Source organism: Hemibagrus wyckioides, linkage group LG18, assembly GCF_019097595.1.
Source record: "Hemibagrus wyckioides isolate EC202008001 linkage group LG18, SWU_Hwy_1.0, whole genome shotgun sequence".
Classification (NCBI taxonomy): domain Eukaryota; kingdom Metazoa; phylum Chordata; class Actinopteri; order Siluriformes; family Bagridae; genus Hemibagrus; species Hemibagrus wyckioides.
The window spans coordinates 1755326-1782500 of record NC_080727.1 but is presented as its reverse complement, the minus strand read 5'-3'; the positions used below and the strand labels follow the sequence as shown (position 1 = coordinate 1782500).

The following is a 27175-nucleotide window of genomic DNA, read 5'->3' as shown; positions in this document are numbered from 1 at the left end:
GTATAGTGTAATGTAGTGTCATGTTGTGTAGTGTAGTGTTGTGTAATGAAGTGTTATGTTGTGTAGTGTAATGTAGTGTCATGTTGTGTAGTGTAGTGTTGTGTAATGTAGTGTTATGTTGTGTAGTGTAATGTAGTGTTATGTTGTGTTGTGTAATGTAGTGTTCTGTTGTATAGTGTAATGTAGTGTTATGTTGTGTAATGTAGTGTTCTGTTGTGTAGTGTAATGTAGTGTTATGTTGTGTAATGTAGTGTTATGTTATGTAGTGTAATGTAGTGTTATGTTGTGTAATGTAGTGTTATGTTGTATAGTGTAATGTAGTGTTATGTAGTGTAATGTAGTGTTATGTTGTGTAATGTAGTGTTATGTTGTGTAATGTAGTGTTATGTTGTGTAATGTAGTGTTATGTTGTGTAGTGTAATGTAGTGTTATGTAGTGTAATGTAGTGTTATGTTGTATAGTGTAATGTAGTGTTATGTAGTGTAATGTAGTGTTCTGTTGTGTAGTGTAATGTAGTGTTATGTTGTATAGTGTAATGTAGTGTTATGTAGTGTAATGTAGTGTTATGTTGTGTAATGTAGTGTTATGTTGTGTAATGTAGTGTTATGTTATGTAGTGTAATGTAGTGTTATGTTGTGTAATGTAGTGTTATGTTGTGTAGTGTAATGTAGTGTTATGTTGTGTAGTGTAATGTAGTGTTATGTAGTGTAATGTAGTGTTATGTAGTGTAATGTAGTGTTCTGTTGTGTAGTGTAATGTAGTGTTATGTTGTATAGTGTAATGTAGTGTTATGTAGTGTAATGTAGTGTTCTGTTGTGTAGTGTAATGTAGTGTTATGTTGTATAGTGTAATGTAGTGTTATGTTGTGTAATGTAGTGTTATGTTATGTAGTGTAATGTAGTGTTCTGTTGTGTAGTGTAATGTAGTGTTATGTTGTATAGTGTAATGTAGTGTTATGTAGTGTAATGTAGTGTTCTGTTGTGTAGTGTAATGTAGTGTTATGTTGTATAGTGTAATGTAGTGTTCTGTTGTGTAGTGTAATGTAGTGTTATGTTGTATAGTGTAATGTAGTGTTATGTAGTGTAATGTAGTGTTCTGTTGTGTAGTGTAATGTAGTGTTATGTTGTATAGTGTAATGTAGTGTTATGTAGTGTAATGTAGTGTTCTGTTGTGTAGTGTAATGTAGTGTTATGTTGTATAGTGTAATGTAGTGTTATGTAGTGTAATGTAGTGTTATGTTGTATAGTGTAATGTAGTGTTATGTAGTGTAATGTAGTGTTCTGTTGTGTAGTGTAATGTAGTGTTATGTTGTATAGTGTAATGTAGTGTTATGTAGTGTAATGTAGTGTTCTGTTGTGTAGTGTAATGTAGTGTTCTGTTGTGTAGTGTAATGTAGTGTTATGTTGTGTAATGTAGTGTTATGTTGTGTTGTGTAATGTAGTGTTCTGTTGTATAGTGTAATGTAGTGTTATGTAGTGTAATGTAGTGTTCTGTTGTGTAGTGTAATGTAGTGTTATGTTGTGTTGTGTAATGTAGTGTTATGTTGTGTAGTGTAATGTAGTGTTATGTTGTGTAATGTAGTGTTATGTTGTGTAATGTAGTGTTATGTTGTGTAATGTAGTGTTCTGTTGTGTAGTGTAATGTAGTGTTATGTTGTATAGTGTAATGTAGTGTTATGTAGTGTAATGTAGTGTTATGTTGTATAGTGTAATGTAGTGTTATGTTGTGTAGTGTAATGTAGTGTTATGTTGTGTAATGTAGTGTCATGTTGTGTAATGTAGTGTTATGTTATGTAGTGTAATGTAGTGTTATGTTGTGTAGTGTAATGTAGTGTTGTGTAGTGTAATGTAGTGTTATGTTGTGTTGTGTAATGTAGTGTTCTGTTGTATAGTGTAATGTAGTGTTATGTTGTGTAGTGTAGTGTTGTGTAATGTAGTGTTGTGTTGTGTAGTGTAGTGTAATGTAGTGTCATGTTGTGTAGTGTAATGTAGTGTCATGTTGTGTAGTGTAGTGTTGTGTAATGTAGTGTTATGTTGTGTAGTGTAATGTAGTGTTATGTTGTGTTGTGTAATGTAGTGTTCTGTTGTATAGTGTAATGTAGTGTTCTGTTGTATAGTGTAATGTAGTGTTATGTTGTGTAATGTAGTGTTCTGTTGTGTTGTGTAATGTAGTGTTATGTTATGTAGTGTAATGTAGTGTTATGTTGTATAGTGTAATGTAGTGTTATGTTGTATAGTGTAATGTAGTGTTATGTTGTATAGTGTAATGTAGTGTTATGTAGTGTAATGTAGTGTTATGTTGTATAGTGTAATGTAGTGTTATGTTGTATAGTGTAATGTAGTGTTATGTAGTGTAATGTAGTGTTATGTTGTATAGTGTAATGTAGTGTTATGTAGTGTAATGTAGTGTTCTGTTGTGTAGTGTAATGTAGTGTTCTGTTGTGTAGTGTAATGTAGTGTTATGTTGTGTAGTGTAATGTAGTGTTCTGTTGTGTAGTGTAATGTAGTGTTATGTTGTGTAGTGTAATGTAGTGTTATGTTGTGTAATGTAGTGTTATGTTGTGTTGTGTAATGTAGTGTTCTGTTGTATAGTGTAATGTAGTGTTATGTTGTGTAATGTAGTGTTCTGTTGTGTAGTGTAATGTAGTGTTATGTTGTGTAATGTAGTGTTCTGTTGTGTAGTGTAATGTAGTGTTATGTTGTGTAATGTAGTGTTCTGCTGTATAGTGTAATGTAGTGTTATGTTGTGTAATGTAGTGTTATGTTGTGTAGTGTAATGTAGTGTTCTGTTGTATAGTGTAATGTAGTGTTATGTTGTGTAATGTAGTGTTATGTTGTGTAATGTAGTGTTATGTTGTGTAGTGTAATGTAGTGTTATGTTGTGTAATGTAGTGTTATGTTGTGTAGTGTAATGTAGTGTTATGTTGTGTAATGTAGTGTTATGTTATGTAGTGTAATGTAGTGTTCTGTTGTGTAGTGTAATGTAGTGTTCTGTTGTGTAATGTAGTGTTATGTTATGTAGTGTAATGTAGTGTTCTGTTGTGTAGTGTAATGTAGTGTTATGTTGTGTAATGTAGTGTTCTGTTGTATAGTGTAATGTAGTGTTATGTTGTGTAATGTAGTGTTATGTTGTGTAGTGTAATGTAGTGTTATGTTGTGTAATGTAGTGTTATGTTATGTAGTGTAATGTAGTGTTCTGTTGTGTAGTGTAATGTAGTGTTATGTTGTGTTGTGTAATGTAGTGTTATGTTGTGTAGTGTAATGTAGTGTTCTGTTGTGTAGTGTAATGTAGTGTTATGTTGTATAGTGTAATGTAGTGTTATGTTGTGTAATGTAGTGTTCTGTTGTGTAGTGTAATGTAGTGTTATGTTGTATAGTGTAATGTAGTGTTATGTAATGTAGTGTTCTGTTGTATAGTGTAATGTAGTGTTATGTTGTGTAATGTAGTGTTCTGTTGTGTAGTGTAATGTAGTGTTATGTTGTGTTGTGTAATGTAGTGTTATGTTGTGTAGTGTAATGTAGTGTTCTGTTGTGTAGTGTAATGTAGTGTTATGTTGTATAGTGTAATGTAGTGTTATGTTGTGTAATGTAGTGTTCTGTTGTGTAGTGTAATGTAGTGTTATGTTGTATAGTGTAATGTAGTGTTATGTAGTGTAATGTAGTGTTCTGTTGTATAGTGTAATGTAGTGTTATGTTGTGTAGTGTAGTGTTGTGTAGCATTGTGTAGTGTTGTGTAATTTTATGTTGTGTTCTATTGTGTTGTGTAGCATTGTGCTGTTTAGTGTTGTGTATTGTAGTGTTGTGTAATGTGTAGTGTAGTGTTGTTTAGTGTAGTGTTGTGTAGAAGTAACAGCTAATGCAGTCGACACAGAAAGTGGATCTCACTGGAGTAAATCTGAGTAACGTCTCCTCACGTCTTCACGTGTTAACGTGACTCGAGTCAGGGCTGATTTGTGTAAATCCCTCAGAAGGTGTGTTTATGTTCCAGTTCCAGCTTCAGTGAGGTCTGATTCACACCAAACGACTCCACATGCCCTCCGTGCACTCGTCTAGGTGACGTGTCTGACTCAGGAATGTGACGTGTGTATCCAGGGTAATTCGGTTCCGTGTGATTGGATTTACACCATTTATAATCACGTGGCCCGGCTCCACGTTTTCACACAGAATGATCGGCGTGTAAATGACGGGATCGCGACGCGGATGCCGAGTCTTTACTCTAATATCCTCTTACAACATAAACCATCCTGAGTTCTGCCCAAAACCGCTCCAGAGCAATTAGTGTAGAACTGCAGGAAAACCACTCCAGAGCTGAGGCTCACTCTCTCCAGACCTGACTGGGAAAAGACTCCAGAGAAAACGGGATCATGTGGAGGAACCTACAGGAGGGATGAGTGACGTGAGGCCCAGAGACTGACGTGAAGTTTATACACTACACACTCACTCTCTACTGATCACACATCCCCACAGTTCCACTAATCATCTGTAAACGTTTTCATGATCGAGTTCACACCTGAAAAAGAGAAAGAAAGAAAGAAAGAAAGAAAGAAAGAAAGAAAGAAAGAAAGAAAGAAAGAAAAATATTAGTGTGTTTTGTGTAGTGTAGTATTTTGTAGTGTGTAGTTTGTGGTGAGTATAGTGTAATTGTATATTGTGTAGTGTTACTGTAGTGTTGTACAGATGGTGTAGTGTGTGTTGTGTAATGTTACTGTAGTGTTGTACAGATGGTGTAGTGTGTAGTGTTACTGTAGTGTTACTGTAGTGTTGTACAGATGGTGTAGTGTGTGTTGTGTAATGTTACTGTAGTGTTGTACAGATGGTGTAGTTGTGTAGTGTTACTGTAGTGTTGTACAGATAGTGTAGTGTGTAGTTGTGTAGTGTTACTGTAGTGTTGTACAGATGGTGTAGTTGTGTAGTGTTACTGTAGTGTTGTACAGATAGTGTAGTGTGTGTTGTGTAGTGTTACTGTAGTGTTGTACAGATGATGTAGTGTGTAGTTTTGTAGTGTTACTGTGTTGTGTAGTGTTACTGTAGTGTTGTACAGATGGTGTAGTGTGTGTTGTGTAATGTTACTGTAGTGTTGTACAGATGGTGTAGTGTGTGTTGTGCAGTGTTACTGTAGTGTTGTACAGATAGTGTAGTGTGTAGTGTTACTGTAGTGTTACTGTAGTGTTGTACAGATGGTGTAGTGTGTGTTGTGTAGTGTTACTGTAGTGTTGTACAGATGGTGTAGTGTGTGTTGTGTAGTGTTACTGTAGTGTTGTACAGATGGTGTAGTGTGTGTTGTGTAGTGTTACTGTAGTGTTGTACAGATAGTGTAGTGTGTAGTTGTGTAGTGTTACTGTAGTGTTGTACAGATGGTGTAGTGTGTGTTGTGTAGTGTTACTGTAGTGTTGTACAGATAGTGTAGTGTGTAGTTGTGTAGTGTTACTGTAGTGTTGTACAGATGGTGTAGTTGTGTAGTGTTACTGTAGTGTTGTACAGATAGTGTAGTGTGTAGTTGTGTAGTGTTACTGTAGTGTTGTACAGATGGTGTAGTGTGTGTTGTGTAGTGTTACTGTAGTGTTGTACAGATGGTGTAGTGTGTGTTGTGTAGTGTTACTGTAGTGTTGTACAGATGGTGTAGTTGTGTAGTGTTACTGTAGTGTTGTACAGATAGTGTAGTGTGTAGTTGTGTAGTGTTACTGTAGTGTTGTACAGATGGTGTAGTGTGTGTTGTGTAGTGTTACTGTAGTGTTGTACAGATAGTGTAGTGTGTAGTTGTGTAGTGTTACTGTAGTGTTGTACAGATGGTGTAGTGTGTGTTGTGTAGTGTTACTGTAGTGTTGTACAGATAGTGTAGTGTGTAGTTGTGTAGTGTTACTGTAGTGTTGTACAGATAGTGTAGTGTGTAGTTGTGTAGTGTTACTGTAGTGTTGTACAGATGGTGTAGTGTGTGTTGTGTAGTGTTACTGTAGTGTTGTACAGATAGTGTAGTGTGTAGTTGTGTAGTGTTACTGTAGTGTTGTACAGATGGTGTAGTTGTGTAGTGTTACTGTAGTGTTGTACAGATAGTGTAGTGTGTAGTTGTGTAGTGTTACTGTAGTGTTGTACAGATGGTGTAGTGTGTGTTGTGTAGTGTTACTGTAGTGTTGTACAGATGATGTAGTGTGTGTTGTGTAGTGTTACTGTAGTGTTGTACAGATGATGTAGTGTGTGTTGTGTAGTGTTACTGTAGTGTTGTACAGATGATGTAGTGTGTGTTGTGTAGTGTTACTGTAGTGTTGTACAGATGGTGTAGTTGTGTAGTGTTACTGTAGTGTTGTACAGATGATGTAGTGTGTGTTGTGTAGTGTTACTGTAGTGTTGTACAGATGGTGTAGTTGTGTAGTGTTACTGTAGTGTTGTACAGATGATGTAGTGTGTGTTGTGTAGTGTTACTGTAGTGTTGTACAGATGATGTAGTGTGTGTTGTGTAGTGTTACTGTAGTGTTGTACAGATGGTGTAGTTGTGTAGTGTTACTGTAGTGTTGTACAGATGATGTAGTGTGTGTTGTGTAGTGTTACTGTAGTGTTGTACAGATGGTGTAGTTGTGTAGTGTTACTGTAGTGTTGTACAGATAGTGTAGTGTGTAGTTGTGTAGTGTTACTGTAGTGTTGTACAGATGATGTAGTGTGTGTTGTGTAGTGTTACTGTAGTGTTGTACAGATAGTGTAGTGTGTAGTTGTGTAGTGTTACTGTAGTGTTGTACAGATAGTGTAGTGTGTAGTTGTGTAGTGTTACTGTGTTGTGTAGTGACTGGAGTAACCCTGATGCTGTTCCTCACTCAGCTTCATCACAAACCTCACCACAAAGCAGATGAAACAAAACTCATCAGAAATCTGAGCAGGATGTTGTGTTGTTTTCACCACTATAGACCACAGCTTTAATCACGATCCCATGATCTGATTCCATCTCCATCTACACCTCCATCTTCACCTTCATCCTCAATTCCATCTCCATCCCAAACTCCATCTTCATCTCCATCTCCCACGCCATCTCCACCTTCATCCTCAATTCCATCTACATCTTCATCCCAAACTCCATCTACATCTCCATCACCATCCCAAACTCCATCTTCATCTCCAACTCCATCTTCATCTCAAACTCCATCACAATCTCCATCTCAATTTTTATCTCTAACTCCATTACCATCTCCAACTCCATCTCCATATTCATCCTCAATTCCATCCCCATCTCTATCCCAAACACCATCTCTGTCCCCAATTCCATCTCTAATTCCATATTCATCTTTATCCCAAACTCCATCTCTATCTTCATTTCTAACTCCATCTCCATCTCCAACTTTATCCCCATTTCAAACTCCGTCTCCAACTTAATCTTCATCTCCAACTTCACCTCCTTCTTTAACTCCATCCTCATCTCTATCTCTACACACGTGTGAGTCTCAATCAGACATCTAACCTAAATCGAACTCTGACTCAGATGTGCTCTAAAACTTCATCGTCATCCGTTTCCGCGACATGTTTTAACACACTCCACACACACACACACACACACACACACACACTCCATCCATCAGACGAGATAAGACGGCTGACGCACGAGCTGCTGTGTTCATGTAAATCCTGCTTTATCTAAACAAACCTCTTACTGAGAGAATTTACAGCCAACCATGACAGCTGCATGTCAAGACCTGTGTGTATGTGTGTGTGTGTGTGTGTGTATGTGTATGTGTGTGTGTGTGTGAGGATGATCAGGAATCTGTCAGGCCAGAAGCCAGCAGCGGAAACACTCTCCAAAAACACAAAGCATTCTGGGAATCATGCTGCAGGAAGACATAAATCACACAGTTTTCTCCATGGAAACGCTTGGACACCTTTACGTCTGTTTTAGATTCTTTTTTTATGTTTGTTTTTGGACAGATAAAAATATCCCTTTAAGATGCCAAGTGGACAAAAAAACGAAGAAAAAATCTCTTCGTTTCACGTCTTTCTTTCCACAAGGTCACTTCAGGTGTGTTTCTATTAATACGTCCATTTACACTGTATGAGACGAATAGACCCTTTTTCTTTTTAAACATTGTGAGGTCTTTTTGTGGGCGGAGCTTAAGTGCAGGCAGAAAGATTCCCCTGACCACTCTACAAGTGGTAGTTATCAAGTTTTGTTAGTTGTTTTTAAACGATGACTGGTCAAAATCCCAATTTATCTGACTATGCTTGGTCACTCACTGTCCAGAACCACGAATGTTATTTGGAAAAATGAACCTAATGGACGGAACCAGATTGGCCGACCCGTACACACTCGCTCGGTGGATGGACAATGTGAAAGGATGACCTCCAGTTGAGTGACCTGACCTCTACATCTATCTGATAGAAAAACTCAGCGGTTCTGGTGACTGGAGAAAGAGAGATGACACAAACAGTTTCCTTTGTCTAGTCTCCGGTCGTTAGCTACCAGTGAGCTAACTTACACGCTAAAAAGTTAGCATCACATGAGAAATCATTGAACTTGTTCATCCATTTCTGATGAGGTGGACATGCATAAGAAATATTTTGACACGAAACCAAACTATAAACCACACCAACGACAAAAAATAGTCTCTTTAACCTTATCTAATAGGAAGTGTGCTGCAAACGCTAGCATTTATGATGATCGTTTCTGTCCAGTCCGCTCGTTTTATTGAGTTTAGCCCATACTCCATCGATTCTGTCACACAACACAACAAGATGACATTTGTGTTCCTTGTGTAGTCGACTCTGTACTGGTTTATATTGTCTCCCTCCAGTTTTCCCGTTGTTTAGCCTCCAGCTAGCACTGTGACGTAATCGTCTGTACACACTGAAGAAGCAGTGTACTGTATTAAATGTAAGAAGTGGATTTGAATATAAAGCATCTGACACAGGATTTAACTCGTAGGCACAGATCTTCAATACAGTTTGGTCTTGTTAGTATGAGGTTTTTTTTCTCTTTTGTGTTTATTCCCGGAAGCCAATAATAACAGAGATGCAGCATTGTAGAAAAGCGCTCCAGATGGGACGAGTTACCACGTGGAACCACGAGAAGATCGCAGCTCAACTGCTTCTGCTGCTGCAGTTTTTATTGCTTTTGGATCGTTAACTGTTTACAGGAAACAGGAACAGAGAGCAGAGAGAAGAAAACAACACCAAATAAACATAGAATAAATAAAAACACTTCAACTTTCTGACTCTATAAATCAGTAGTCTCGCAGACCTCCGACCCCGAGGTCACACTCACAGAGGACGGCGACTCGGCTGTGTGATAGCATGAGATTTACAGAGTGTGTGTGTTTGTGTGTGTGTGTGTTACATTCTCCAGCTGCAGAAGCTCACGTTTAGGGAGTGAACGCTCGGAGGAACTCGGCCAGTCAGAACCAATTGGAAGAGCGTTAATGAGTTTTCCTCGGGTGACCTCGCGGCTCTGACCCGCAACCTCGTGTTCTGTAGAGTTTCACACAAACCCACGTTTAAACACACATCCGTGTGGAGGAGCCGATTCACTTAAAATAAAGTGCACCTGCAAATCATCGAGGACCTGCACAGAACGACACGCTTTGGGGTCGGATTCATGAATATGCTAAATTAAGGGGCGGGGTTTATGCAAATCAGTTGGTTTAGAGTGTGTAGTGATTTACTGCAGCCTGAAAATCACTTCTGTGTGTAAATATTAATACTGATGGGTTAGGGTACTCAATTTATACCACAGAAATTTGTCAAGGATTAAAAAAAATATTTATTTATTAAAGAACACTTTCCATTTATAGTTAAAGAAGCTATAAAAAGTTTCTTGTCATGTTACCAAGTAACTAAAGATGTCAGAAAGTTACAGCTTTACCTCTGACACTAGAGACTGCTTCCATAAATAAACTTCTTGTTCACTCCATCAGCGATTAAACACGCTTTGGATGCGTTGCTCATGTGGAGCGTCCTGCTAGCGTTTTGAGAAACGGGGATTCGTGCTAGCGGCTCTTAGGGAGCATGGCGCGGTGCGGAGATGGATGAGTGTTTTGATAAGTGTTTTTGGCTTTGTAGGAGAACGTCAGTGTTTTAAATGTGATGCAGCAGTTAGTGGAAGCGAGTGGACGCGATGGGGAGATTGAAAACAAGCACAGCAGATGCGGGGGTCTGAAGGCACTCAGGCACGCATAGGAAGACCTGCCAGGAAGGAGCTGGAGTACTCCGACATCCAGATAAGCACGAGAGTGTACAGAAGAGAACGTTGTGGTCAGAATTCTCTGAAAGCGATATTATGACAGCATCAGATGAAGCCTGCGGACGCGGCGCTACATTAAACTTCCATTTCAAGCCAATTATGTTTTTAATATAACCTGCATATGGAGGCACTGACAGGTGTGTCTTTACCTTGTCTTTACCTTGGCAGGGAAGCTGGTGAGGCTGTCACCTCACACAAACACACACACATTTACAGCACTCATAAAAGATTGCTCAGGGGTGTTACGATACAGAGAGAGAGAGAGAGAGAGAGAGATAGTGTGTATGCGGGGGAGAACACATCTGTGCTCAGCATGCAGGAATGTAAAGTGTGTGTGTGTGTTCTGATCTGAAATGCATTATCAAGTCCCTCAGAAGCATAGAAAGAACAGATATAGCTCTAATGAGCTTTATTGAAGACCGCCCTGATAAAGAAAGAGAGAGAGAGAGACACACACACACACACACACACACAGGTTATCAAAACCTGCAACACTACTCACAGTTTGCTGAGAAGCAGGAATTTAGAGCCCATCATGCATTTTTTCATTATAGGTGCCTCATCTGATCACACACACACACACACACACACATACACACACACTGTGTAATGTGGTGTTTTATTATTTAGTGTTGTTATTGTACAGTGTGGCTGCATCCCAAACTGCAGAAAATAGGCATTTACACACACACACACACACACACAGAGGTTATCGAAACCTAGAACACTAAACAAAGTTTGCTGATATTTTTTCATTATAGGTGCCTTATCTGAACACACACACACACACAAACATACACACAGACATCTGTGTTTATTGAGTCTTTGTGCTGTGTGTATTTTTCCCTCTTACTGTTTCCCATCACACATCTTTGTCACTAAATAATCCTTGAAACTTTCCCAAAAAATGAACAGGAAATGTCCGGCTCTAAGCAGAGACCTCATGGTTAAAGCAGCAGTATGTAACATTTTGTTAAATATTAAAGCAGCAGTATGTAACATTTTGTTAAAGATTAAAGCAGCAGTATGTAACATTTTGTTAAAGATTAAAGCAGCAGTATGTAACATTTTGTTAAAGATTAAAGCAGCAAAAAAGTGAGTTAAGAAAAGAATACGAGCTGCAAGCTGCTTTTATTGAGCTTTCTCTGTGAGTGAGCTGTTACCATAGAGACGATAACCTGGTAGAACATCTTCTGACCAATCAGAATCCAGCACTGAGAGGAGTCTGAGCGCTTGAGCAGGTGTGATGTCTGATTTCAAGTATTTAGTCGTCACCTATCAGAGCGGTGAAAAGTGCGCGCACACACACACACACACACACAGCAACTTGAAAAGCCTTACACAAACACACACAGCTGATTTCTACGAGCTGTGACAGCGCTATATGCTATACATGTGCACTTATGTGTAAAACGACAGACTAGCAGTGAGAAATGTCCTGGTGGGACGGTTTATTGTTCCCAGAGTGCAGATAAAAATTTATCTTGGAATGTGGAATATATATTTTTAAAAAAACAAAAAAACAGACTGATTCATATGGACAGGAGCAGCTGATGTGACAGTGTATGTAAAGTGCAATATGTAATGGGGTGTGTGTGTGTGTGTGTGGTGTTGAAAGGCAGGGAGGAGGTCCAGATGTGAACACTGTGCTCTCTAGAGACTTGACACTGCTGAAACAGATTAGCCAAGGTCACGTGGCTCAAAGAGAAATGACCCTTGGGCTAACCGGGTCGATTTTTTTACAGGCTACGTTCAAAAGAACACACTTGTGTAATGCGTGTACTATAAACCAAACAAGAATCATCACTCTGTGGTAAAGTGGGATGACCTGTCAATCATTTTAGATGCTTTCGAGCCGTCACCACTTTAGCATTCATTTTTTTACCACAGAAATAAAATGTAAATACGGTAACTGAAGCCAACTAAAGCTAAACGTATTTTCTGTGTCCCAGCCAGCTAGTAATCACTCAGCTTTTGATGAAAAAAGAATGTGAATATTTAATTTGTAAAAAATATAAAACATTTTTATTTACTGTTGCACAGATTTGTGTACAAATAAATAGCAAAAATGCTAGCAGTAATGTCATGTGCTAAATTAAGTTTAGCTGCCAGTAATCTTCTGTGGTACCCTTATCTAGCTAGTAGTGACTTTCTTTGCTAACTGTAACTGTCACTGCAAAAACAAGCTAGCAATGAACTTGCTTACAAGCTTCACGCTAATAATAATCACTCATGAATTCAATTCATACAAAAAAAAACAAAAAAAATAGCAGTGACATACTAAAGTTAGCTAGCTAGTTAACAGTATTATCGTAAGGTAATTTCAGCTAGCTCACTAGCTAGCAGTAGTCTTTGTGGCTATATTTACTGACTGCAATCTTGCCAATGTTAAACAGATACAAAAACATAGCATTCGTTTGCTAACAAGCTAGAGTCTCTCTGTTATGAGTCACCTCTTGTGGTAAATTTAGCTAGCTTCAAGGTCATTTTAAACACATTGTATTGTGTTAAATGTAGTAATAAAAGTAGTTCTTATGCTTATTAAGAAGATGTTGCTGTTGGCTAGCAGCTTGCTAGCAGAAACCTGAGGTAAATGTAGCTAGACGTATATAGCAGTATTTCTGGATATTCCTGCTAATGCTAAATATGTTTTAAGAGGTTTCTTCTTACTGCAGTGTGTTTACTTTGCATGTGTGTGTGTGTGGTAACTGGACTGGTCAAAGATAAACACGGATAACTTTGGTCACGCTAAATCTAAACCAGGAAACCTGATCCCCGTCGTCAGGGCGAATGAAATAACGTGTGAAAGGAGGAAAGTGCAGGTGCTTTCACACAAACAAAATGACTCCAGATTAGCATGTGTGTGTGTGAGAGAGAGTGTGTGTGTGAATGTGGATAAACGTCTTTCATTCGCTTAAATAAATAAAATAAAATAAAATCTCATTAATGCCAAGCTACTAATCCCTGAGAGCTTTCTTTGTATTCTTTATCTGAAAAGTGGTCTGTTCTGTAACATATCACTTTCTTTACTGACATTTATTTAGAAAATACTGAATAAATGTCAGGAAATGTTAAAATCACCTCAGGAATTCAATTATGAATAGCTAAAAGTTTCCTCAGAAGATTACTGCAACCTCAGTGAATTTACCAAAGAAAGAAACTGCTAAATAGCTAAAGATAAAACAGTTAGGTACAGCTAAATAGCTAATGTTACCTCAGAAGATTACTGCAACCTCAGTGAATTTACCAAAGAAAGAAACTGCTAAATAGCTAAAGATAAAACAGTTAGGTACAGCTAAATAGCTAATGTTACCTCAGAAGATTACTGCAACCTTGGTGGAGATACCAAAGAAAGTAACTGCTAAATAGCTAATGTCACCTCAGGAGATTACAGCAAGCTTTTTGTTGATTATTTTTGCTAATATTACACAAAATCTGTGCTTAGGTTGGCTAATTATAGATTTTTATCTCTTTTTACAACCTGTAAATTAGAACAGGCAGAAAGACGAAATCTTGTTAGCAAGACTAACACTAGCCAGTGTTTGTTGATAGTGAGATAAAAATCAGTAAATGTAGCCAAAGTTACCTCAGGAGATTACTGTTAGCTAATTTTATGTCATTTCTAAAAACAGACGAATAAACATAAACGTGGTGTTTGACAGAGAACTGATACATATTTGTTCTTAGTTCGTTTGTGACATTTATTTGTAAACGCCTCAATAACCACACATTTATATCATGCAGATAAAACAGTGACGGAAAGACGTGGCATGGACTCTGTGTTTACGTGTGTGATTGTGATTAACAGCGTTTGATCGATTTCCAAAGAAGCTCTGGACCAGCAGGAGTGTGTAGCGTGTGTTTGTGTGTGTCAGGAGACGTGAGTCAGCTCCTTGGTGACACATTTATTTATCAAAAACACTCACAGTCCCTCTGTAACTCAGATACATGCCATAACAAAGAGACAAGATGGACTCTACAAATGTTTCAATAAATAAATCTAGCTCAGAGAATGTTAGCATTGAACAACGTCACGCTAATACAGATTAGCAGTTACAGAAAATCAAGGTGAAGCTTCTTTTTTATTCACACAGGCGCATGAGGTTTATTCTGCTTGTCGTTATTTGGACAGCAAAGCAGGCGACAGGAAGAAAGAAATAAACAAGCGGCGGGGTGAATGTCTCAGCAGACGCAGAAGAGCTGAACAACATGACATAAAAACACGACGATGACTAACCGCTGCTTTTTGAGCAAAACATGTTGACAACAAAAGCATGTTTTTATTATGGAACCTGAGAGGAAGATTTACCTCAGATGAACCTGAGTCTCTGGAGTTTTTGACCCAAGCTAAAATTATGCACAAATAAAAACATGTTGATGCTAAACACTGTTGACATTTACCTTGTTGCTTGTCTCTGTCGAGGTTAAGATGGAAGCTATTGTTTTATTTTACTAGCTAGCTCACGGAATGACAGCAGAAGTGACACAAAACTGTCAGAAATGTGTGTGTGTTTGTGTGTGTGTGTGTTTGTGTGTGTGTTGCCAGTTAATGCTAGTCAGTAAATGTAACTGAAGTTACCTCAGGAGGTCAGTGCTAGCGAATGTTACCTCAGAAGATAATGATAAAAACACACAAATTAACATTAACATGGAGTTTGATAGAGAACTGATAAACATTTTTTCCTGTAGACCTCTGTGTGTGTGTGTGTGTGTGTGTGTGTAATGATTTTCTCCTGCAAAAGATTTATAGCTGACTCACATCACCACATGTGTATTGGATCTCTGATGCCTTCCATATTTATGTGCTTCTGATGGACGGTTTGTGACCTTTGGTTGTCCTGAGACACTGTGTGTGTGTGTGTCCATGTTTCCATGCTGTTTGCTTTTATTGTACTTTCCTTACTTGCTTTAGATTAATGGAAGGTCAAATAAATATCTGTGGAATTTGGTCATTTGTGTGTGTGCACCTTTATTAACTGTGGCCACATACGCACACACACACACACACACACACACATCCATCATCTTCTCACACTTCTAAAGATTTGTGTGTCCTCTGAGATCCTCACTTTCCTCGCAGTAGCGATGTGTTAGAGTAAATTCTGCGCTCTATCCTGCATCCTGAATTTTTTTCATTTGTTATCTTTGAATGAAAAACAGAAGCTGGTGAGGAAACGTTGCATTTCTATAAAACAGTCGTAGTTCTACGTTTGCTGCTAATTTGGTTAGCTAGCATATTTAATAGTCTTGCTAGCTGTAGCAAGTCGTTACACAGTGTTTTAGTTTTTGACTGCAGTGTGAATTTACTCTGGTCGGTACAGTATGCTAGTTAGCATGCTAGGTGGTTTGCTAGCTCATACATCTCTATATAGCGTGTGAAGGAAATCTTTTCAGAAATCGTTCTTCGTTCCTGTTAATAATTACAAACGCTTCAGAAGAAAGGATCATGGAGTTGTATCATGAGGAAATGATACAACTCCAGAACGATAACGAAGATGATTTTTCTGTGATGTCTGATTTCATAATGCTGTCGTTATGATGTCATGTGTCTCCATATGTCTCTAATGCAGCGGCGTAATGCAGAACGTTTTCAGTTTTCAGTCTGCTGTGTTTAATGAAGGAGGTGGATGAGCGCTGGGTCAGTCCGGCGCTGCTTTAGTGATGCCTTGTGGCGGATTTTTAATAAAACCTTCATCTTTTTACACACACACACACACACACACACATTTGTTCTTCGTTAGCGCTTACAGATGCTTGAGTGTGAACTAGGGTGAAATGTGCGTAATTAAAGGCGAGTCCCACCTGCTAACTGATATATTTTATGGATTTAGATTAAAAGCTTGGCATTAAAACAACGTCATTAACTAATGATCAGTGTGCTTTCATTTCCTCCAGCCGGCTCTGTTCTGGATTATTAAACCCAGGTCTGTTTTTCCTCCATGTGTGTATATGTGTGTGTGTGTGTGTGTATGTGTATGTGTGTGTGTGAGTGACCCAGCCTGTATGTCCTATTATTATCATTATTATTATTGCTCTAATTGTGAAGCAAAAAAGTCGTAGTGCAATAATAAAGTGATCGCCCTGTGTGGTCGTGTCTGCCGCATGCTCGTGTGTTTGCGTCTCTTTATTTTACAGAAATATTTCTATTTATTTTTATATAGATTTTTTATTGCGAGGTCTCCTTCCAAAATCAAACAGAAAACATTTGTATAATAAAGTTTAGCTTTAGTTTCGAAGATTTGAGGTGGATTTAATGTGAGACCTCACAGTTGTAGATTATAGTGTGTGTGTGTGTGTGTGTGTGTGTGAGAAAGAGAGAGAGAGAGAGATGCTGATTCCTAACGTATCTTTTAATCTGTTGACATTTTTCTGGTTGTTATTCCTGCCTCATGCACCATGTGAACTATACCATGAGTACAGACTATAGAGTTGTGGGCGGGGCTAATCACAGTGCAGGTCATTGATTGGTCAGTTTTAACACCATCGTCCTGGTTGATATCTCCGGTGATCTAGGTATAATAGAGCATCATTTAACATCTTACAGCTAGAGACAACGTGCAGCTTCATCTGAACACCTCCAGTGTCTCAAAAGTATTGGCACCCTTACGTGAAAGTTGTAATCTAAATTTTTATCCTTCTCGACATGTTCTTAAGTTCATTTCAACTCTCTTTGATATGCTAATCGAAATGTCTGTTAGCTTTAAGTCCAAAACGGTGTCCTGCTTTACAGCTTGACGCAGTGTTCATACGGTTGTTATAGACCCTACATACCCATACATAGGATCACAGAAATCTGAGAAAATTTTACTTCTTTCTTCTTCTTCTTCTTTTTCGTCTTCAAAATTTATTTTTGTTGTAGCTTTGCATCGTCTGAAAATGATTGTGCTCATAATCAGCTCACTTCCAACTGTGAATAAAGTATTGGCACCCTCAAAACACCACTTCTACAGGGCTGTGTAGTGTGTGTAGATGAATAAACAGTAATGTGTGTTTAAATAGTGTGTTTTTAAGTCTGGATAATCCGTAGCTCGTGGTTTGATGAGTGAATGACAAGGCTTATGGTTGTAGTAAACTTTATTACTGTACCTGCTTGGGTTTTACGTTCCAACCACAACACACACACACACACACAAACACACACACACACACACACACACACACACATACATACACTTTGTCTGCAATGTGTGTAATCCTGCGACCATGATTGATTTATTTCACCACAAGACTGTTGTAGGTTTGAAAGTCTCACACACACACAAACACACACACACACAGATGGCTAAATTTAAACCAGCATGTCACACACTTGAATTTTTCACACTGACAGGAGGATCAGGTGGAACACAGATTTATAACGTCTTGTGACACACCCTTGTGTGTGTGTGTGTGTGTGTGTTTGTGTGTGTGTGTGTGTGTGTGATTTATGATATTTGACTTGCAGGAATGTCAGGACACATAAAACAGTCCCATAATTTTCCCCATAAGTATCGGACCACCCGAGTGGTTCCACATCCGATCATCTTGTAAGAGATTTTTACTGCGAATTCACACACGGAGCTTTTTTAATTCAAACTTTCTTTGTTTATTTGTTTGTTTTTAAGAGTCACAAGATTTCTACAATCAAAAGCATAATCAGGCACACACACACTATACATTACACACACTTCAAAACTTTTAGATTACACTAAAAAAATCCTGATCAGCGATCACCAGAGGCACTGGGTTTTTTTTTCTGATTTGTTGAATAAATAAATTCATTCATTCATTTATCTTTAGTGCTATATATTTAGTACTTTATATTTAAAATTTGTTTGTTTTGATAAATGTATTTATTTATTTAATTACTTATTTGTTTGTTTGTTTATTAAATATTATTATTGTATCCATTAATTAATTATTAATTAATTATTATTTTTTTATTTATTTTTTTATTTTTTTATTTATTTTTTTTATTAAAATAAGAACATTTTAAATATAAAGTTACAAACACTTTTACTTCCAATCTATTTGCACATGTATTTTTGTTTGTTTGTTAAATTAATTAATTAATTAATTAGTTTATTTATTTATTTATTTATTTATTCATTTATTCATTTATTTATTATTATTTATTTATTAAAATAAACAAATGTTACATATAAAGTTCCATACACTTTCATTTACATATGTATGTTTTGTTTGTTAAATAAATAAACTAATTAATTAGTTTATTTATTTATTTATGTATTTATTTATTTATTTATTTATTTATTTATTCATTAAAATAAACTAATTTTTAATATAAAGTTACAAACACTTTCACTCACAATCTATTTACACGTTTTTTTTTCTTTTTGTTTCACCCATTTCTCTGCCTCATTAAGTCTGAATTATTCTCATTATTATTATTATTTTTAATTTATTCTTTTTTTCCTCTCCTCCCGGTTGTGTACTGTATAAAGTCCAGATTTTGGTCACCATGGAGATTTGTCCAGGATCATTTATTATAAAGCTGCTGCAGTCCATCCAGCTTTGGCAGGCCTAAGTCTTTATTCGGTTCTGTTATAATCATCAGAGTCGGGGGGAATTCCTCAGTCTGTAGCGTGAGATTTCTCTCCACTGTACACCACTTTTCCTTTACAGAAACATGTCAGTGATTTCACACGTGTGAGTTCAACGTGTTTCTGCTTTATGGATGGAATATTCCCACTAAAGAGCAGCGAGTGGCCTGTGGTTTGTTGCTTGTAGGTGTGTTAGCATCGTGGTGCTACATGCTAGCACTGAAGAGAAAATTGAAGACGAATATAAATAACGCACTTAATGTGTGTGAAAGTGGGTGGTTTGAGTTAAATGCTACGTGTTCTGTTTCCGTTCTAGTTCTGATTTATCTCACTGGAAAACTTTATCGTCTATTATGCCTGCTGTGTCGACTTTGGCCACCAGAGGGAGACGTGAGCAGTCTGTGTAACCATAAACGGATAAAAAAAAAACCAAGACGTATTGTTCTGTAATAAAACTATAACTGTTATAATAAACAGCAGTGCAGGTCAAGCTTCAGGACGGAGAGAAAGTTTCCACTTCATCACACCACCGTGACGTTGATTATCTTCCCTCAAAAACATGACACAGAGTGTGTTATACCTTATATAATAATTCTACAGAAATATTCTCTATTTATCGGATAGTTTTTTGTTTTACGCAGACTGAATTCAGGAGATAACGTCGTTATGAGGAAATTTTTTTGTAAAACCCAGCGGAGTGTTAAATAAAACTCTGGCTCATGGTCACATTGTAGAAAAGTGAGTCAGAACAAGCACAGACACACGCATACACATGCAAATCACATTAATGTGGATTGAAAGAGAAAGATGAGAACATTTCTTCAGGTCAGAATGTGAAGACTGGACGTTAGATTTTTCTGTTACACAAATGATGTCCAGCTCGACACGTCCTGATCTCTTTATTCCACTTATACCACCAACATTTATAACCTCTTTACTCTGTTAACTCTGATCATCCTATGTGAGAGAGAGTGAGAGTGTGAGAGAAGAGTGTGTGAGAGTGGGAGTGAGAGAGGAGTGTGAAGGTGTGAGAGAGAGTAGTGTGAGAGAGTGAGTGAGAGAGGAGTGTGAGAGGATTGTGTGAGAGTGAAAGAGGAGTGTAGGAGAGTGTGGGAGTGAGAGAGAGGAGTGTGAGAGAGAAATGTGGGAGAGTGAGAGAGAGAGGGAGTGAGAGAGAGAGAGAGAGAGAGGGAGTGAGACAGAAGTTTATTAAAATAAAAGTCATTATTATTATTTGGTGTAAATTTATTTCCTTTTTAATGTGTCTTAGGAAGAAATGCTGTGGAGGCTTTAAATTCGTCCTGGGACAGTGTATTCCTGAAGGTACCATCTCTCTCTCTCTCTCTCTCTCTCTCTCACACACACACACACACACACACGGTCAGTAATTAAAGCTGTGTAAATGATCAGGAATTTCTGTAGAATCAGTTTGGAGGTTGTTGAGGTTGAAACCACTAACAGGATTTTACTCATAAACATCAGTGTATGTGTGTGTGTGTGTTATATGTGTCTGTATGAAGTAGTTTAGAGGTTGTTTTCTGTGTGATTGAGCCGAGCCGATGTTTCCTGGTCTGATGTGAAACCCAGAACTTGAGGAATGTCTGATTCTATCAGAATCTAAACATCTAGGTTTCCCTCCTTCTCTTTTTCTCTGTGTGGAATAAATCAATAAAGATCTGGAGAGTAATTAAAAACACATGGCATTAAACCCGATGAGTGAGGAAAATAGATCCGGGCTCGTGTTTGGAACGTTAACGAATTGTGTTTTTCTACAAACAGCAGTGTGTGTGTGTGTTGGGGGGGGGGTTGTTGCGCGAGACGAGAGTGAGACGAAGAAAAACCGTAAAGAACAACATCTGATTCAAATTTTATTTTATTTTTTCAGAGGAACACGGAACCTCCATAAGAGCAGACTGAACATAACTTTGATATACACCGGTCAGCCATAAAATTGTGAGCAGTGACCAGTGAAGTGAATAAGATCTCCTCATCATGGCACCTGTTAGTGGGTGGGATATATTAGGCAGCAAGTCAACATTTTGTCCTCAAAGTTGATGTTAGAAGCAGGAAAAATGGACAAGTGTAAGGATTTGAGAGAGTTTGATGAAGGGACAAATTGTGATGGCTAGACCACTGGATCAGAGCATCTCCAAAACTGCAGCTCTTGTGGGGTGTTCCCAGTCTGCAGTGGTCAGTATCTATCAAAAGTGGTCCAAGGAAGGAACAGTGGTGAACCAGCGACAGGGTCATGGGCGGTCAAGGCTCACTGATGCACGTGGGGAGAGAAGGCTGGCCCGTGTGATTCGATCTAATGCTGAAGAAGTTAATGCTGGTTCTGATAGAGAGGGGTCAGAATACACAGTGCAGGACGGGCCAAGGCTGTTTTGGGACCATAATGTTATGGCTTATCAGTATATAAAACTTAAAATGTTTAAAAGGAATCATATGAAGGCAGTGTTCCTCTGAGGACTTGTGGGAGTCTAAAATTGTCCTAAAGCACATCATTTATGCAAGGTTTATTTGATGTATGTAATTCAGTGAGTTGATATCAGCTCTATGTCGCTCTTCCTGAACTCGATTTAGATTTTTTTAAAGCTCTCGTACGGCGTGAATCTGAATAATCTCCACATCTGCAATGAGTGCTGATGCGAGTTGGAACATTGTATTCAACCGGATTTATGTTCATTTTATCAATGAAGTGTAGAATTAATGTTTAATTCTGTGGTATTAAAAATAAAAATGTTTACGCAGTGTTATTGTGCATTTTGTATTTGTGTGTGTGTGTGTGTAGATTACGACGTGTGTGCCGACGCCCCCTGTGAGCAGCAGTGCACGGATCATTTCGGCCGCGTCGTCTGCACGTGTTACCCCGGTTACCGGTATGACCGAGATCGCCATAGAAACCGGCTGAAACCCTACTGCTTAGGTGCGAGACGGAAACACGAGTCGTGTGTATTAGCGGATTTTCTGAAAGAGTTTAAAATGATAAATTGTTCCTCAATGTTCTACTTGTGTTTCTTCTCCTTCTGTCTTCTAGACATCGACGAGTGCAGCAGTAAAAATGAGACGGTTTGCTCTCAGATCTGCATCAACACCCCGGGCAGCTACAGGTGCGACTGTGACCCGGGGTTCTACCTGGAGGACAATGGCAAGACATGCAGCAAAGGACAAAGAGGTGCGTTTTATACACACACACACATATACAAACATTCTACACACACACTACACACACACACATATATATACAGCTCTGGAAAAAAATAAGAGACCACTGCCCAATCTCCAGATGTGAACCCTATTGAAAACCTCTGGAATGTCATCAGGAGGAAGATGGATGATCACAAACCATCAAGTAAAGCTGAGCTGTTTGCTTTTTTGCAAAAAGAGTAGTATAAAGTTCCCCAACAGCAATGTGAGAAACTGGTGGAGATCATGGAGCCAAAACCCATGCAGATCGGGGTTATTCCACCAAATACTGATCTCTTAATGTTATTTACACAAAGCATTAACACAATCTGTTTACAAATGATTTGCATTTTGTTTTATTTGAGTTATTAAAGCTCTATAATACTGCATGATCTTGGCTTATTTTGATGTGATGTCATTTCCTTTAAATATACACTCTAAATAACAATAGTTATATTTTGAATTTAGGAGAAATATTGTCAGCAGTTCACAAAAAATGAGTCAAAACTCTTCATCTCACCAATACATGAACCTGGAAGAAAAAAAACATAAAAAACTGATTATTTTGCAGTGGTCTCTTATTTTTTTCCAGAGCTATCTATCCATCTATCTATCTATCTATCTATCTATCTATCTATCTATCTATCCATCTATCTATCTATCTATCTGTCTGTCTGTCTGTCTGTCTGTCTATATTTTTTCTAGATTTCTCACATGCACACCCCACCACAGTCTCTCCATCTCTTCGTTCCTCTCTCTCTCTTTCTCTCTCCCTCTCTCTCTCAGTTTTCTGCTACATTTCCTCCGGTGCACAAACACGGCCGTCACTGTGTACACTGTCACATTAATAGAGCATCAACCGCTGAGTTGCGTCACCTGGTAGTCATTAACCCTCTCCTTCCACTGCCTGTTTAAATAAACCCCCTCTTCCTCTGCTGCACTGCCCTGGTTCCCACACACACACACACACACACACACACATACACACACACACACACACAGCAGCTTTTTAATGAAGCGGTGAGTTGCTGAAATGCTCTCTGGAGTTTATCATCTGTTCTTGTCTCTCGTCTGCGTCTCTGTGGGAGCATCGGAACACTTTCACACTCGCATATGTGACTGAAGATGATAAATCACTTCTCTTTTTTATTATTTTTTTAATGAAATCCTTTAGGAATCTTTTTAATAACCTCTTAATGTGTCTTTATGGAGCCACATGTCCAGATTTCTTAAGCTGTCACATCGAATAAAACACTTTACATCAGTTCAGAAAAACAAGTTAACGTTTAAAAGTCAGAAACATGTTAAAAAGCTGTTATTAAGTTATTATTAACTAATTGCTGGCTGTTATCTTGAATAAATTCTTTTACACCACTTCATTTCATTCCCAAAAAAACAATTTACTAAATAAATTTTAAATAAACAGTTCATATGAACTTGTTGAACAGATGCTACACAGTGCTGTGAAGGCCAGAAAGCTCAGCACTGACTGGTTAGAAAGCTCAGCTCTGACTGGTTAGAAAGCTCAGCTCTGACTGGTCAGAAAGTTCAACTCTGATTGGTTCGAAAGCTCAGCTCTGATTGGTCAGAAAGTTCAACTCTGATTGGTTATAAAGTTCAGCTCTGATTGGTCAGAATGCTCAGCTCTGATTGGTTCGAAAGCTCAGCTCTGATTGGTTAGAAAGCTCATCCCTGATTGGTCAGATGGCTCAGCTCAGATTGGTCAGAAAGCCCAGGTCTGATTGGTCAGAAAGCCCAGATCTGATTGGTCAGAAAGCCCGGGTATGATTGGTCAGAAAGCCCAGGTCTGATTGGCCAGAAATTAAGCTCTGATTGGTCAGAATAAATTGACTAATTGCCTCATTTTCTCTAACAGCAGCTCTGGCAGTCACACTGATTGCTATAATACATTTTTATTTCTATAGCAACAGCTCATTCTCAGGGACGTGTACAATGGATGCTCCGGGTAAACGGATTAAAAAACTTAAATGGTGATGTTTTTTGGATGTTTATGTAACATTTATGGAGTCATCATTGTCAGCGCTTTGGAGCTTTAAGTTTTCTCTCTTCTTCAGAACGTTCATCTGTATAAGAGAGAGAAGACAGAGAGGCTGAACAGGGCCTGATGATCCACCACGTTAACGTAGCTAGAAATGGATAAAAAGGAAAAGGAGGAAAAGTGTTAGTGATATAACTGCACACCTGGTTTACTTTTATTATATACAGCTTAGATCTAAGATAAAATACTGATCTGAAAGAAGAATTGTGTCTGAAATGTTCTGTCGTTTTTTTTTTTCTGGTCACTGATGACCTGTTCGTCTGGTGGTTTTTAACTCAGAACTTCCTGTTTTCTTTCTGGACGCTCACTGATCCATTACTGGTCATTAGCATGAACATTAACCAGCTTCTCCTGTTACTCCCTCAAGCTGCTTCCTCTTCCTTTTATGGGTCAGTTAGGAACACACGATGATGATGATGATGATGATGATGATGATGATGATGATAATGGTGATGTGCAAGTGCCATCACCAGCCAGCTTTCGAATTCCATCTGTGTGCATAACATTCCAGACCACTGTGTTTATCAGGGAGTGAACGGATGTGTGTGTGTGTGTGTGTGTCTGTGTTATCAGGTTGGTCACATTTCCTCTGAATGGATGGAGGATGTACATTTTAGCAGCTTTTATAAACAGTCATTTCACTAAGTCTCATGCGCATAATTATTATCATTTTTTATATTCTCGAGTCTCTGATAAGTAAAATTCACTTTATGATATTAATATTTGAAGAACAGAACCTGGGGAAGACACTGGAACACTGCTTCTGTAAGTTTCTGGAGTATAAAATTGCCAGTCTGCAGTAAAAACTCTTTACTCTTTCGGTAAATATGGAAGCCTTATAAACTTTCCTCAGAAGTGAGAAGTTCCTTTATTTTATTTTATTTTATTTTATTTTATTTTATTTTATTTTATTTTATTTTATTTTATTTTATTTTATTTTATTTTTTATTTTTTTATTTTTTTTTATTTATTATAATGTAATTTAATGTATTTTTTTTATTTCTTATAATGTAATTTAATTTTATTTAATTTTATTTTTTTAATTTGTTTTATTTATTTATTTCTTATAATGTAATTTAAGTGAATTTTGTTCTATTTCATTTTAATTTATTTCATGTTATTTTTATTTTATTTTTATTTTATTTGTTTTATTTATTTATTTATTATAATGTTATTTTATTTTATTTTATTTCTCCCTGTATTTTGTGTTTCTTGCAGATCCTCTCTTCGAGAAGTCGGATAACGTGATGAAGGCAGGAACCTGCTCTGCCACGTGTGAAGACTTTCATCAGATTAAAATGAACGTTTTTCAGCTCAAGCAGAAGGTATGGAACACGTCGCTCACGTCTGAACCCTCCTCACATGAGTGGCGAGACGTTTTACACATTAAACCTTATTGTGCTTTGTGTAGAAACGAGGGAAACCTGAGCGAATGCTTTAAACACTAAGATCAGGTTTAGTTGTGGTTTGTTTTTTATCCCATTATTAATACGTGTCTGTTTAAAGCGCTGTAAAGGTGTTAGAGTTTCATGAACAGGTACGTTATAGACCCTTTACAGGACCTGAGGGAGGAGCCGACTTTACAGGCCAATAAAACGTGATTGAAGTGACCTGGAGACACACAGCCGGCTCTCCACGTGGCCTTCAGCTGACCTCTACATGACCTTTACTCCATCAGCAGCAGCCGACTCCATTGACATTCAGCTCACAGACTGCAACCGCATGATGGATGGAGTATTAATGTGATTCTGCTGAGAGAGAGAGAGAGAGAGAGAGAGAGAGAGAGATACGAGTGGTGGAGGAGACAGACAGGCGGAGGGAGAAATGAAATGAGAGGAAGAGCGAGAGAATGCTGTCAGAAAGTGCAAGATGAAGAAAGACAGAAAAACACTGTGACAGAGAGAGAGAGAGAGAGAGAGAGAGAGAGAAATGAGATTGAAACAGAGACCCTGAAGGACCAAGAAGCAGAGATGTTGAAAGAGTGAGAGACGAAGTGATAGATAGATAGATAGATAGATAGATAGATAGATAGATAGATAGATAGATAGATAGATAGATAGATTAACTGTGACTGTAGGGTAGAAAAAAAGAGAAAACTGATGGTTTGATAGACAGATTAAAAGACAGACACAGAGACAAAAAACTGAAGAAATGGACAGAGAGATGGATGGACGGACGGACAGACGGACGGACGGACGGATGGATGGATAGATAGATAGATAGATAGATAGATAGATAGATAGATAGATAGATAGATAGATAGATAGATAGATAGAAGAGGTGAGACTGGAGACTGGTTTAGCTTCGTCTCTTCAGCACAATAGTCTTCGAGCCTCAGTCACGTCCTGGTCACTTGTCTGCAGCGTCTGTAAACTGGACATGTTGTGTGATTGCTTCAGCTTGTCGAGAACTCCTCATCTTGTGTTTCTCATTAGTCGTGAGTGATTTCTCTCAGAGAACATGTTGAGCGTTTGACACGTGAATCGTGGGAAATACAGGAACCGAAATCTGTTCACCTTCACTTCTACAAATCTGTAAAAACCTCAAAGCAAATTCCAAATGGCTTTTAAATTGCTCTCCGATCCAGACATTCGCAGATTTATGTAGGAAGCCCGAGGCTACGTGTGCCGTGTGTTCGCTAGCCCGTGTGCTCTGGAGGTCACGTGTGTGTGTGTGAGACTTGGGGCTTCAGCAGGTAATGGATACTTCCCTCACACGCTGCGAGCGAGGCTTTGAAGTGACGCTCGGTGGAAGCCGGCACTCGTAAAGCCGAGTGTAGTGATGTGCAGACACGCTCGTGCATTACTCACCACTCGCCACTCGCACATGTTACGGCTTACGGATCTGATTACATGCTAAAGGTTAGCACGGACTCGCTACACTGTATTAGTCATGGCGTCCTGTCAGGACTCCGGAGCGACATGCCGCCTTTTTGTCCTTGTTGATTTCTCCTTCGTTTTGACGTGACGTCTCTGTCTAGGTCAGACGTTTGAGTTTCAGCGCCTCTGAGAGGTGGAAGTCTGAAAATATTTCAAAGTTTTCACTTTATAAATATCTTTCTTTAATTGGAACAGTAATACTAATTACAGGTTCTGAAATAACTGGCTAGTTCTGTCCAATGAACTAAAATACAATTTCAAAACAGCTCAGATACCAGCATTGGTTCTAGCTTAACTAA

At 38.1% G+C, this 27175-nt stretch overlaps 1 protein-coding gene across 1 annotated transcript in view; it reads left to right on the top strand.

Annotated features, from left to right (window-relative positions):
• Nucleotides 1-27175, top strand: part of ccbe1 (collagen and calcium binding EGF domains 1) — a 75406-nt gene that overhangs the window by 34937 nt on the left and 13294 nt on the right. Inside the window, exons 3-6 of the mRNA XM_058415862.1 lie at nt 20023-20075; nt 21544-21678; nt 21790-21927; nt 25216-25322. Of these exons, the coding sequence (XP_058271845.1) occupies nt 20023-20075; nt 21544-21678; nt 21790-21927; nt 25216-25322 (433 nt within the window). The remainder of the gene's footprint in view (nt 1-20022; nt 20076-21543; nt 21679-21789; nt 21928-25215; nt 25323-27175) is intronic.